The 13,918-nt window shown below is 45.8% G+C and overlaps 1 protein-coding gene across 1 annotated transcript in view; it reads left to right on the top strand.

Moving 5' to 3' along the window:
- Positions 1 to 5,775: 5,775 nt before the first annotated feature.
- Positions 5,776 to 13,918, top strand: part of DCPS (decapping enzyme, scavenger) — a 42,632-nt gene continuing 34,489 nt past the window's right edge. The window contains exons 1-2 of the mRNA XM_007420049.4: positions 5,776 to 5,981; positions 9,959 to 10,127. Of these exons, the coding sequence (XP_007420111.1) occupies positions 5,808 to 5,981; positions 9,959 to 10,127 (343 nt within the window). The 5' untranslated portion in view covers positions 5,776 to 5,807. The remainder of the gene's footprint in view (positions 5,982 to 9,958; positions 10,128 to 13,918) is intronic.

Raw genomic sequence — 13,918 nt, 5'->3', positions numbered from 1 at the left:
GTAAGGCGCAGAGTAAGAGTGTAAGGCCAGGGGCCAATGGGAAAAATGCAGTAGGGGGAATCCCCACGGATTCTCCATTAGGACAATTGTTGCAACAGTGGGAGACACCCTGGTTGTGTCCATTCACCAGGGGTCTGGAAAAACCGACCATGATAACTTTGTGCACTAAAGAATGGCGAAAATATCCACTAGTGGACCCCGAATTTCCCTACCATTGGAATCCCCAGTAATTACTGGGTGACCCAACTAAAAAACTACATTGTGGAGCATAAAATGTTAACACAGAAACCCTATGTGGAAGTCTGGTTCCATGTTCATTGGGAGGGGCCTCGACCCAAGTTAGCCAAAATTTTTGTCCAAAAAGAACAGGAGGATGAGGAGGACCTCTGGCTGACTAGACCTCAATGGGGGCCGCCACCTCCTCCTCCTCTTCCTATCGCTCCCCCTCCGGCGCCCCCACCCTATCCCGGGCTGCGGAAAGAGCTGGACCAGCTGAACCAAGACATTCAGAACGTGCCCTTTATTCTAAGGTCGGCCAGTGCCTTCCCCGTCCGGGAAGTCCCGAACGGAACGAACGCACAGGGGGTGGCCGTCACCAGTTACGTAACGGTTCCCATCAAACCCAGTGAGTTGAGGGAATTAAAAAGGACCCTCCCTCGTATGCAAGAGAACGCCCATACCGTCGCCGAACAATTGGAACTTTTTCTCGGCCCGGTGGAATACTCCTGGGGGAACTGAATTACATTTTAGCCCACCTCTATACGCCAGAAGAGAGGGGCCAGATTTGGCGAGCTGCGCTCGGGGCTTGGGAGCAAAGGAATGCAAATGTCCCAAATGCCCCGGCCGCAGATACTAAATTCCCTCTGGCAGACCCAAATTGGGATCCCAATAATGCTGAACATCGGGAGAACATGAGAGGAGTTTCCCCCTGTACGACTAGGGGGGTCATGGTTCCCCAACCGGGACCCACGGGGAACCCTTGGTAAACATCACGGTGGGTCCCACCGGCGAGGAACGGCAGTTCCTCGTGGACACCAGAGCCTCTCGAACATCCCAGGGATTGCGAAATCCCGGGGCACGTCGGTATCGGTGATGGGGGTGGGAGGCTCTCCGGTCAAGGCAGACGTACTGGAGGGAGTGAGACTGGAGTGGAATGGGAAGGAGGTAACTGCAGATGTGTTACTGATCCCACAGGCGAGAGTGAACTTGCTGGGAAGGGATCTAATGGGTAGTCTAGGAGTGGAGTTGTGGAATGTGGAACAGGCAGAAAGGATGTGTTTGTTGCGGGAGGCGGACGTGGAGGTTGTGAACCCTGAGGTATGGGCAGGAGAAGGGGGGGCGGGGCGGTTTCGCATAGCCCCAATTAGCATCCCCTTGAAACCAGGGGTGACGGGTTTGCGGCAAGCCCAATACCCGCTGTCCCGGGATGGGAGGCGTGGGCTGAAGCAACAACTGAGATGGACGGTGCTGCCCCAGGGGTACACCGAGAGCCCCCTCTTGTTTGGACAGGCTTTGGAAGAGAAACTCCAGGGGTTCCGGGCCCCTGGGGGTTCTCGGGTGCTGCAGTATGTGGATGATTTGTTGGTGTCTGGAGAGAAGGAAGTAAAGGTGAGAGAAGATTCAGTGGCTTTATTGAACTGGTTGGCTGAAGAAGGATTGAAGGTGTCAAAAGGGAAGGTCCAATTTGTGGAAAGGGAGGTCAAGTATTTAGGACATGTACTCCGGAAGGGCGAGAAGTTGATTGATCCTTCTCCCATACAGGGGATAATGCAGTTGAAGCCCCCTCATACTAAAACAGAGGTGCAGCGGTTTCTGGGTCTAGTAGGATATTGCCGGCTATGGATAGATGAGTACATGAGCAAGGCTCAGTTTCTGTATGAGAAGTTGAAAGGATCATCTGACAGGGTAGAATGGACAGACAGGGACACAGAGAAGTGGGGGGGAATTACGAAGGAGCCTGGTGACGGCCCCGGCTCTACCGAACTTGCCCCCCCCCCTTTCACCTATACGTTACAGCCCATGGGGGAACTGCCATTGGAGTGCTGACTCAGAGACGGGCTGGGAAATATCAACCAGTGGCCTTCCTGAGCAAAGCCCTAGAACCAGTGGTGAGGGGATGGCCGACTTGTGTGCAGGCAGTGGCTGCCGCTGCTGTGCTAGTGACAGAAGGGAAAAAACTCACTTTTGGGAGCCCCGTGATTGTCCATTCACCCCATCAGATCTTAAGTGTGCTTAGTCAGCAGGCGGCTGCTTGGATGACAGAAGGGAGGATGTTGAAATATGAGACAGTTCTCCGGATAAGTCCTGATGTGGTGGTAGGAACAGACAGGAATTTGAACCCAGCGGAATTTCTTGCGGGGGAGCGGAAAGAATGGGAGCCGGCGGAGCACGAGTGCTCCACCCTGTTGCAGCTGCAAACAAAGACCCGGGAGGACCTGCAGGAGGTCCCGCTGGAGGAGGGTGAGGTCTGGTTTGTGGATGGGTCTAGCCGAGTAGAGCAGGGACAAAGGAAGTCAGGGTACGCATAGTGACTGCGGAGGGAGAGACAATAGAGAAGGGGGCACTACCAGTGGACTGGTCGGCTCAGCTGTGTGAAGTGCACGCTTTGAAACGGGCACTAGAGTTGGGAAAGGGAGTGTCCCTCACCGTCTACACAGACTCGCGATACGCCTGGGGAGTAGTGCACACTTTCGGGAAAATTTGGCTGGAACGGGGTTTACTCACAGCTGCTGGAAAGGGAAGGTTGCAGGGAGGAAGCAGGTCATTGGGTTACAATTGAGGGGACCCCAGTAGTGAGCCGTGCTGACATGAGGGGGATGGTGGAGAAACTGCACGAAGGGTCTCACGGGGGGTGCAGGCTTTGGTAGACACTGTAAAGCTGTGGGAAGGGCCAACGGGGTGTTGAAGCAACATCTCACCAAACTGGGGCTGGAAACAGGGCTACCTTGGACAAAGACACTTCCGGTTGCCCTGCTTCGAATGCGGACAGCCCCTCGCAAGGATGTGGGGGTCTCCCCATTCGAGCTGATGATGGGAAGACCTTTCCTGGCTCCAATGGGAGAGCCTATCCCCGAGCTAAAGGATGCCTTCCTGAGAAAGTATCTCTTGGTACTGTCACAATCTCTCGTCTCTAAGAAAACAGGGACTCCTCGCTCAACGGCCCCCCTTGCTGAAAGACCAACACCCCCACAAGCCAGAGGATTGGGTCCTGATAAAGACGTGGAAGGATGAGAAGCTGAAGCCGTCTTGGGAGGGACCATACCAAGTTCTCCTGACAACTGAATCAGCGGTTCGGACCTGACAGGGGCCCGACCATGGACTGCCCAACCGGGAGACGGACTCAAAGTAAAACTTAAAAGGAACTGAACTAAGGCAGGGAGGAGATGACCAACATAAAGGCGTAGAATTGGAACATAAAGCTTTGATCACTGGGGTTTATCCCCCGTGTGGGGGGATGTTCTATCATTTTGGGTCTTCTCCCATACCAAGACCCTGGACTAATCAAAGGCAAATGGCTCTAAATCTCTTGGGGACAACTAATGCAACTCAATGTGTATATTTCAACAATACCCAGAACCGTACCCCCCATTGCCCTCAAAAGGTCCTGCTTTCACTTGTGGAGGGATCTATAATATCCCTTACGCCTCAACCCCTCTATACCTACCTAAAGGTTTCTTTTTGTTATGTGGACATGAAGCTTACACCTATGTTCCAGCCTATAGTTCAGGGGGCCCTTGTGCCATAGGGCGCCTGACCTCTCTATATGCCCTGCCTCCAATGCAAGCGCACCCATCAAAAGAAAAAAGAAAAAGGGAGCTGCCATCTGATTGTGAGAGTGATGTGACACTCTTGTCCGAAACAGAAGCCATGGCTCTGGCCCTCTCCTTAGTAGGGGTTCCTGCACTAAGCGGAAGAACTTATCTGGACCTAAGGAAGGTGGCCTGCCTCCTGGCTAAAAGTGTCAACCTTACATCCTCTCTCATTGCAGCCCTCACTGAAGAAGTCACTGAGATCAGGAGGGTGGTCATTCAAAATCGGATAGCTATAGACTATCTCCTATTAAGGGCAGGACAAGGCTGTGAATCTTTTCAAGGTCTTTGTTGCTTTAACCTAACCAACAATGAGAATTATATTGAAGCAAAACTAGCCAAGTTGAAGACCTTAGCCTCTCGCATATCCGAGGATCCAGAGGGATGGAATTGGTCGTGGCTCACTAGTTGGTTACCTAACTTTGCTTGGTTAAAACAACTTTCTGTACTATTGGCTTCATTGCCTTACTGGTCCTAGTATGTTGCTTAATGCAATGCCTCCCTGCTTGTGGGAATTACCTGTCCCAGTGTGTGAAGCCCTGGGTCCGGGACGAGGGAGCAATCCTGTTAGCCAGGTTTGAGGCCCAACAGAGGCGTGAAAAGAAAAAGGGGGGATTGTGAGAAGGCAGGGAGAAGTGAGGGCCTCAAACTAACCATGTTTGCTATGGGAGAGCGCTGTGCACCTTGGGGCAGCCTTGGGGGACGGCAGGAGGGAGGATGGGCAGAAGGCACACTCGCACCAGAGTGGAGAGGGACGGCAGGAGGGAGGAAAGACTGCAGGCAAGAGGCACGATCGCACCAGAGTGAAGAGAAACGGCAGAGGGCGGCTGTCGGGTCAAGTGGGGATTGGAATGTGTATTGCGCTGATTGGATTCGGAAAGTGGAATGCCTGCGGTTTTGCGGTTAATTAGCGGCGCTCCGGGGCGGTAAAAAAGGTGAGATTGTGAGCCAAGCCCTCGTAGGAGGGGGAGGACAGATAGGGGGTATAAAAACCTGTCAGACCTTGCTTCGGGGTTCCTCCATTGCTGCGGGAGGGACCCACCTTTGCAAACGTGCCCAATAAAAACTTCTGTCTACTGGACAACCGAACCCGTGTCTGTCGTTTTCTGACACAAGCAACCTCCTGATCCAATTCCCACAGTTCTGTTTACTTCTGAGTAGGCCTGCCTCAAGTTGCACCATAAAATGTGGCTCCTGTTGAATGTCCGCCTAGACAGGATAGAATTATAAAGGAATTAGAGCACAGTTGAGCATCATGAATGCATTTCTGGATTTCAAATGAGACACACAGTGGTGCCACAAGGCATGGCCTTTCCTTTGAACAGTTGTCACCATGCAAATTGTGTGATTCTGTAAATCGCGGAAGCTCTCAGCGTGGTGTTGAGAAATGTAAATGGTCCAGCAGTTTGCCACAGCTAAAATATATTTTCCACTGACCAGCATGGACATTAAACTCAAACACATCAGTTTGAGAAAGACTGTCTCAGCCATAATTGAAATAAAGGTATTGTATAGACCCACATACACATGTATTTCCTATTAGCATAGTCAGGCTTAGAAAAATGAACCACGAAACCATCTTTTTTAAAAAAAATCTTTCTGTATTTTAAACAACACATAATGGAGATTTTGGCACTTAGCTCAGAGATTTAAATTCTCACTTGCATTGTTAAAACAATTTAATGTACCTGAATGGAATGTGTTCCATGGTTCATTTCTAATCAAAGATACACTGAGCACTAATTGCAAAAAACAAAAAAACCCCATGAAGTCCTTGCACAAAACTATTGCGCGGATACAGTAGTTTTAGTAAGTGTACGTTCGGAGCTAAGATTTACGGGTGTGCGCAGGCGCAAGCGTCCTCGGAAAGTTCCCCATCTGCTCCTGGTAGTAGCGTCCTCCGGCCGGTAGAGGGGGCTACCGAAACGCTCCGCTACCTGGCGCGCACTTGGAGCTGAACCAACTGCACATGCGCGCTACTCGTCCGGTGCTAGAGAGATGGCCGAGTCCCCCGCCATTAAGAGGAAGCGTGAGGAGAAAGAGGGGAAGAACGGGTCTGCCGCGTCCCAAAATGAACGGCCGGCCGCCGGCGATTTCCCTTTGGCCGAGCTCTCCGTGCTGAAAGTGCTGAGGGAGTCTGCGCGGGAAAAGGCGATCTTCCTCCACGGGCGGGTAGGGGAATTATTGGCTTCGTCGGCGGCCAATGAGAGACCAGGGCGGGGTTAGCCGGCGACGGCTCACTCGCCCCGCCCCTTGGGAAGGAAACGTCATCGATTTGCATAGTGGCGAAGGCTAGAGAGCGCGGGGCGTCATTGTACACCTGTCCTTCCGGCAGCCGGTCGCTCTGCAAGGTGCTCCAGACTGCAACTCCCATCACCCCCATTAACAGGCTGTGCTGACGGGGGTGGTGGGATTTGTGGTCCAAGGCCACCCCTCTTAGGAAAAAGTGCTGTCAGAATCTGCTTGCTGTGGGTATAGAAAGATGGACTGGAAAAATGATGATGATGGAGATAATTGAGAAGAGGAGGAGGTTAAAGAGAAGTCTCTTTAACCTGGTCTCTCGTATTTAGTGCAGAGATGGTGTGTGGTCTTTTTCACTTCCCAAATTTTTGAGGATTCCCGTTTGTTTGCCGTTTGCTGAGGTGGGCGAAAGAAGCAGCAGGAGGCTTCTCTGCTCAAGCTAGGAGTAGAAATGGGAAAACTGGATCACCTCCTGCGCAAAATAAAAATGTGCATAGACTTCAGAACAGACTCCTGGTGAATAGCACCCCTGAGCGTCTGATCTCTTGGGTTTCCGTATATTTTTATTTATCAGATTTATATAGCTGTCCAACTCATAAATAGGCAGCTTAAAAGAAGCACAAGGGAGACTGATTTTTGCTTGGAGCAGCGTTTCAGCTGCAATAGGGGCTTTCTTTTGCAGCCTGAGTCTACACCAGTGTTTCTCAAACTTGGCAACGTTAAGATGTGTGGACTTCAACTCTCAGAATTCCCCAGCCAGCCACTGAAGTCCACATATCTTAAAGTTGCCAAGTTTGAGAAACAAACATTTCAGCATTTAAAATATGCCTTGTGGTTTTACAACATGGAAGAAAATATACACAGTTGAGAATTTGGCTCAGGCTACTGTTTTCTATGAATCTCTATTCTTAGGACTAAATGGGTATGAAGATATGTTTGAAAATATAGGGAGTCCCCAGTTTAAGAGTGAGTTCCGTTTCCAAGGTCCTTAAGTATACTGTTCCAGCTTACGTACATATTCAACTTAAGGACAGACCTTGGAAATGGAACTCGCTCTTAAACTGGGGACTCCCTATATTTTCAAACATATCTTCAGTAGTATTGTGTAATTATCTTGAATCATTGTGTATTTAACTCAGAATTTTGCTACAGTGGGCTCTGTTCTTAACTAGGGTTTGTCCTTAAACCAAGCATTCTTAATCTGGGGACTATCTGTACATGAGACTGAAATCCTTAAACTCAGAAGAGTTCCCTTAGCTGGTGTGAGGTCTTTAGCATCCTGCAAAACCCCTTGCCATTTTTTTTCATGATTAGCAAACCTGGAAGCAACTTAAAAAGAAACAAAACAGCCTAAAGTATGATAAATGCAGATTTGATAATAGGTGGCCTGTACACATTGCTCACATAAGTTGAATTGCTTTGGTGTAACTACTTAAATTAAAGACAGGATCCTACCTGTGTTCTGGTTTTTCTGGGAGACTAATAAATAAAGTTTGAAGATAATGAGAGGTATCAGGCAAAGATGGGAAAGAATTTGAGGTAATTATAGTAAAAACTCCCTCAAGCTCATCTTCTGGTAATCATATGGACATGTTCATTCCATTTTCTTGGCAACAGTACAGAAATGGCTTGCCATTGCATTCTTCTGTTGTTTTTCTAAATCAGTGTTTCTCAACCGTGGCAACTTGAAGATGTGTGGATTTCAACTCCCAGAATTCCCCAGCAAGCCGTGCTGGTTGGGGAATTCTGGGAATTGAAGTCGACTCATCTTAGAGTTCCTAAGGTTGAGAAACACTGTTCTAAACTTTCTAATCTAGCATACAATCTAGTGGGATTTCTTGTGGTCTTCCATCCAAGTACTGACCAGATCCTACCCTGTTGTACTTTTTCAAGATCAGCCAAGGTTAGCTAGATGCTGCCACTTGCTGTAACAACTAAAATATAGAAAGAAACAAAATATTCTCTAGTCTAACTTCAACTGATGGGTCAGAACCATTTATTTACCTAGTTCTTCCTTCTTTGCTCTAAAGCACCTGTGCTATTCAGACTCTAGCTACAGAGCAGATACTCAGCAGAAAAAGCTTTTGGACAAAATATATTGCAGAACACCCAGGCTACATATTGGGAAGAATCATTGATAATGACCTGGGAATAAATTCTCTACTAATTCTAATGTTATGAATACATGGGGTTTACATATCAGAATACATGGGTTTACACACCATGCTAAGCCCTTTAACCATAGTTTGTTGAATAAACCATAGTGGATGGGTTCCCACTATGTGCTAAGCCAAAACCAAATAAATCACGCCGGAGTTTGGGAAAGGAGATGTCCTAGATGAGGCCTAGTCCTCCAGGTTTGGCAGTGAGGAATAAATGGGGTATAACAGTAATGCAATTGAGTGAAATTGTGTAGTAGAGGGCCCAGATTGCTATTATTTCACCAAACAAAAGCATTAAATATATATCTCTAGATTTAATTATTTTTCTTATTAGCATATCTATTGCTTTTGGCTGGGAGATCAGTTTTTCATGTTTAGTGTTTAAAGTGAAATTGAATTGCAAACTAGCAGTTAACTTGAATGCTGTAAATAAGATGGATGGACTTGTCACTCAGGACCTGTAAGAACCGGAAAATTGCAAGTACTCTTTTAATTCTCCATTTACAGCTATATTGTGTTTCAAAGGCAGATTCTCCCGAGTGCAGGGGATACAGCTGGATTAATTCTTTTATTGTCTTCTGTAAATCCACCTCGAGATAACCAGGGCATACAGTGAAGTGTCAGGAAATTGCAAGCATCTCTATAATTTTAAAAGAAGAGTGTAAATTCTAGATGAACGATTTTTCTAAAAGGAAGGTGGATTAGGCCCAAGGTCAAATTCAAGGTGCAGGTGAGTAAAGCTATTAAATGGGGGGAGGGGGGCGAACGATCGATAAACTACAGTTAGAAAGCACCAGCAAAAACAGGTAATGTGCTTCTTGTTGGAATAGCCAAGGTCAGATTTAGTAGATACAGATGAGTCATTCCCCCATCCCTCATCCCAGTACAGTGTATCACAAGGTTAATCATGGCACACAATTTTTCTACACTAATAATCTTTCCAGGAGACTGGCTGTAATAAAACATACAGTAAATTCTTATTAGTGGCTTGTGCAGACCAAGTCCTCCTCCTCTATCTTATCATCCCTAGTTTCTTCTCCTCTCCCTTAAATATCTAAATATTCTGTCAGTCTTGTAAGCTCCCTGTTACTTGTTAGGCTAGCATGCTTGAGAAATGTTTAATTTACATATTTCAGTACTTGTACATATCTAGTAAGGCTTCCAAAGTACATAGAAATGGCTTGCCAATTCACATCTACACAGACAAGTATATTCACATTCAGGATTTTAGGGTTTTAGAGTTGACTGATGACCATCAAGCAGAAAGATTTCACTCAGCTTACGCATGAGGTCTGTGTTTCATATCTGATTGTCCAATCTACACCAGTATATCAGAAAAAAAAATGCTTTATCTGAATCCTGGTTTTATATCCCAGTTTTTAACTTGTGGATTAAGGATCAAATATTCATGATAGTGGATGGTAAAGGTTTAAAAGGTAAGAAACACTGGACTAAATTTCAGCCAGAGCTATCATTATACTTGTGATACTTTCCTCATACATATACTGTATAGGAACACACAGATATAGATATGGATATAGATATAGATATATATTTGCAGCCAGCTGTTCAGTGTGCTACTCAGTAGTGTCTGCTGCAATATAAAAAGAACGGCCTTTGGTCTTTTTGTGTCTTGCTTGTGAGCTTCCAAGGACATCTGCTAGTGGTTGCTGGCATCAGAGAATGACCTAAATTAGTCTTTGGTTTGGTATAGCAGAGAACTATTTTATGTTCTTATTTCCGTAGGTGAATAGTGCTTCTGGGGATGAGACAGATGCTGTAGTGATTCTTGAGAAGATTCCCTTCCAGGAAGAGAACATTGCTGAACTCCTAAAGAAGCACACTGCATTTCAGCTCCAGATGTCCAATGATATCTACAGCACTTACCGCCTTTTCCTTCCTCCAGAATTAAATGGTGAGTGGCCATCCAAGGAAACTTGGTCGACACCAAGGGGAAGCTGTCCCGTAAGCCATAGGCGTCCCACCAGCTCCTTTTTTGTGTCTCTCAGGACCCTTCTGTAACGGTTGTGGGAATGACCTTGGGAGACGGGGAAGAGCTGCAAGCCGGGGAATGAGCAGATTACCAGCAGCTGAGCCACTTAAAGTCTGAAATGTACTTCCAGACTTGCAAGATCCTGTTAATGTAACCTTACAATAAAGTAGAGCTACTTCATCTGGGCATGCTTCCTGTCTGGACTGCTTCACAAGGCTGACATCAATCTTCCAAGTCTGAAGGTACATTTCTCCCCCCTTGCCTTTACAGCCCAAGAAACTAGGGAGAGTCCCTTCTGAGACTTTGCCATGCCCACATTCCTGCTGTGGTCTCAGCTGCCACTTGTCCACCCGTTCCCCTGGTTGCTCTGACATCTTCCAGCGTATCTCAAATTAATCTGTCCTGTTCGATTTCACCGTGCCTGCAACAGACTTCAAGATACCAAATGCAAAAGCATTATACGTTTTGCACCCTATCAAACATTTTTTTATTCCAGTGCAGAATATGCAAGATGAAACTTTGTATCACTAGGTTTCCATAGGCAAGGTCTTTCCCTCCACGGTGGAACCATTCAGACATGCAACCTTGCTTTGTCTTGCCTATGTCTTCAAATGGTTTGGTCTTTAAAAGTGTGTGGTGAGGGGGAGCTATTGCATTTCATAGTGCTTGTCTTGAGTCCAGATTGCTGTCCTTGGGGTTGATGAGCCCTAAAAGCTGGCAAGAACACAGATATTCTGTGCTCTTTTTAAATCAGGAGAAGAAAGAGATGACACCTCCCTGCCAAGTCTGCTCTCCAAGGGAGCTCATAGTATAGACAAGCATTCATACTAGTCATTGTGAGCTTCTTGCTTCTGCTTGAGAAGATGTGATTTCCACAAGGTGGCTCCCTTGGATAAGGATCCTTGCAACCTTTTATGTTGTCAGGGTTGATTTGTACTATACCGATGCATCTGAATGGCAAGCTGTTGCTATGTTATTTTCGCCTTGCCATGTATTTTACTAATGTAAAATCTGGGCATCAGTCTGACTTAGATTATAAGGGCGATCTTACTTGTTTGGGATCTAAATTGTTAATGTAAATAATAACTACAGAAACAGTAGAGAGAGATAAATAGCTGAAGTACAAATTAACTTCCCCACTTGGTTCAGACATGCTGTGGCAAACTGAATAGATTGCAGTTGGGCCGGCACAGTGTGTTAAGCTATCAAGCATGCCATAAAAACACCATAAGTTGCCTTTTTTATTTATAACATTTGCCATCCATTTCTCATTGTATTTATAATCCTAAAAAATGTGCATTATGGCTTCAGCAAGCCCCTTAGTGAAACATGTGCATCTTGTTTTGTGGTTCCTCAAAGGGTTGGATTGTACATCCCAGCTGCCTGCCTGTCACATTTTGAGGAGGCCAAGAAAGTTTCCTTAGATAGTTTCCTTAAATGTCTTATGTCATGCCTTTTAAGACATCATTGGTAATCATGATGATACAGAATCAAAGCCAGCCCTAGCACTCATTTGAAAAACTAGCCTGTCATATTAGGTAGACAGACTGTCATAAATGAAGCTCCAGGGTGTAACTTCAAGCCCTGGTAGCTGCTTTTCCAGTATCAGGGTTGATTTGTACTATACCGATGCATCTGGGCGGGAGCAATATCAACCATCACCCTGTCTGCAGAGGGTGATGAGCAGAGAGTTTTAAGTTTCATCTGCCCAGCTCTGGTCAGATTAGCAGGGAACAACATACGTTGCGGGACTAATACAGGCCTTAGAATAAAAAATAGCTTCTCTTTATATTTAGTGAAGCTTCTTTGAGTAGCAGAGGGCTCCGATGCTGCTTCCTTGTTACTCTTTACGAACTGATAAATGGTTTAATGGGGTACGGTGTAAAGAAATAAATGATGGCTTGAACGTGTTCTTATGTTTCAAGTAGACTTGAGTTATGGCATCTCTTACACAGGAGCCAGATGCTGCCGCTAGTGCTTTGCATATCTAAAGCCGCAGGTTGGGTTTCTGCATCCAATTAAAAGGCTTTTGCATGGCCGAGCTTTATTGGGGGTGGGGGGAGGTGGGATTATCTCAGGGAAGACCTGCTGCCAGTTGGAAAACAGCCATATGCAGCCCTGAGTTAATGGGCAGTGTGTTGCATGTTTTTTGAAATATTCTATTCTGAAATGCTCTAAAACAGAGAAACAAAAGTCAGGAGGCTGAGGGAGTTTGAAGTTTTCATACCTGCTGGCTGCACTGTCTTTAATCCCACTAAAGTTAATAAAGAAATTAACTTAATCAGAATAGTAAGGAAGAATAATCAGTCCTTCTCTTTTCTGTATACTTTCTCTACAGCAGAGCAGTTCAAAGAAGAAAGTCAAGTATAGGTTCACAGTAAACTTTAGACTAATAAAATTAAATAGGTGATAAACTTGTTGGTCCAAACTGAGGTAAAAAGAAAATGGGGCTCCAACAATGAATGTGTAAAAGCATTCTTGGGCAGGATTTTCCATATTTACATTGGTTGTGTAATCTATCATCATCCAAGAACTGGGACTAGACAGGTAAAAAGTAGTTTTAAAATGGAGGAAAGGGTCAAATCCTCATTCTACAAAGAGGTTTGGGTGACTGCATTCACACATCATGCTAAGCCACAGCTAGAGTGATTGAATCAGGAGTGAGCAACGTTTTGAACAACTGTAACCGTTAATCCTCTTGCTTTAAGTATGTTGAAAAGGAAAAAGTGTCTGTCCAGGCTACCAAGCCCCTGAGGTATTTGAAACTTCACGCTAATTTCCTTTTGACAGCATTTAAGAGCTGCAAGTTCTAGCATTTCACCCCCACCCTCTCCGCACATGCTTTCCATTTTACCTCTGCTTTGCCAGCATCCCCCAGAGGCACTTACTTACTTTATTGTCTAGTTAATGTTCCTTTCAAGGTTTGTCTCCTCTGAGCTTATATAAGCTAACGTGTATAACTAAGCCATTATAAGGCTATTAAGCATTACTTTAATTTTTAATAGCTTGCGTGTCTCTGTGTGTCTCAGATGCTTTTTATTTCAGTTACCTGTGATGCGGGCTGTGGGTATTGCTGCTGCTGTAAAGCAAATTGATCTGCTTTCTGTATTAAAATTGAATGCAGTTTTTCTTCTACCCTTTTCTCCCAAATTAAAGCAAAATTGCTCTTTGGGGGGCTTTTTAGGGGGGTTGGTGGGGGGGCTTGGATTTGTGTCCTCCCCTTCCTTACAGCACATCCGTAACATATGGATATTCGTATGTGACATATTAATAATTGCAGAAGCCCTCCCCACAGCCCTCATTCCCCTGCTTCGTAAATAATGTCTGAGGAGAGGGAAAACGCACAAATGTTGACGTGTTTGCCCAAAACACACCTAGTTAGCATTCTGTGTATTATTTAAAGAGAGGAGCGTCCTGTTAATCCCTACTCTATCTACTTGTTTCCATTCAACATTTGGTCTAAGTAGACCAGGACAGTTAGGCCCAGTTTGTCCCCTTTTCACACGCCTCTTTTGCTCACATAAAAGATGGTACAAAGTTACTTTCATAATGTGTGATTCACACTCCTAGGCAGGTCCTAAATATTATAGCCAAATGGATAGAACTCTGTGGAGAAACGTGTATTAAGTGATTTGGCAGAGTAGCAGAGCCCCCCTCAATGAGTTTTACTGATTTGTGTGCCCACTTAATGCATTCTGTGACCTCAGTACGGC

This window comes from Python bivittatus, unplaced genomic scaffold, assembly GCF_059951505.1.
Source record: "Python bivittatus isolate LINGU-HERP-01145 unplaced genomic scaffold, Pbiv_v1 ctg000320_np1212, whole genome shotgun sequence".
Classification (NCBI taxonomy): domain Eukaryota; kingdom Metazoa; phylum Chordata; class Lepidosauria; order Squamata; family Pythonidae; genus Python; species Python bivittatus.
The sequence above is the reverse complement of the archived record's forward strand: the minus strand, read 5'-3'. Positions and strand labels throughout refer to the sequence as shown.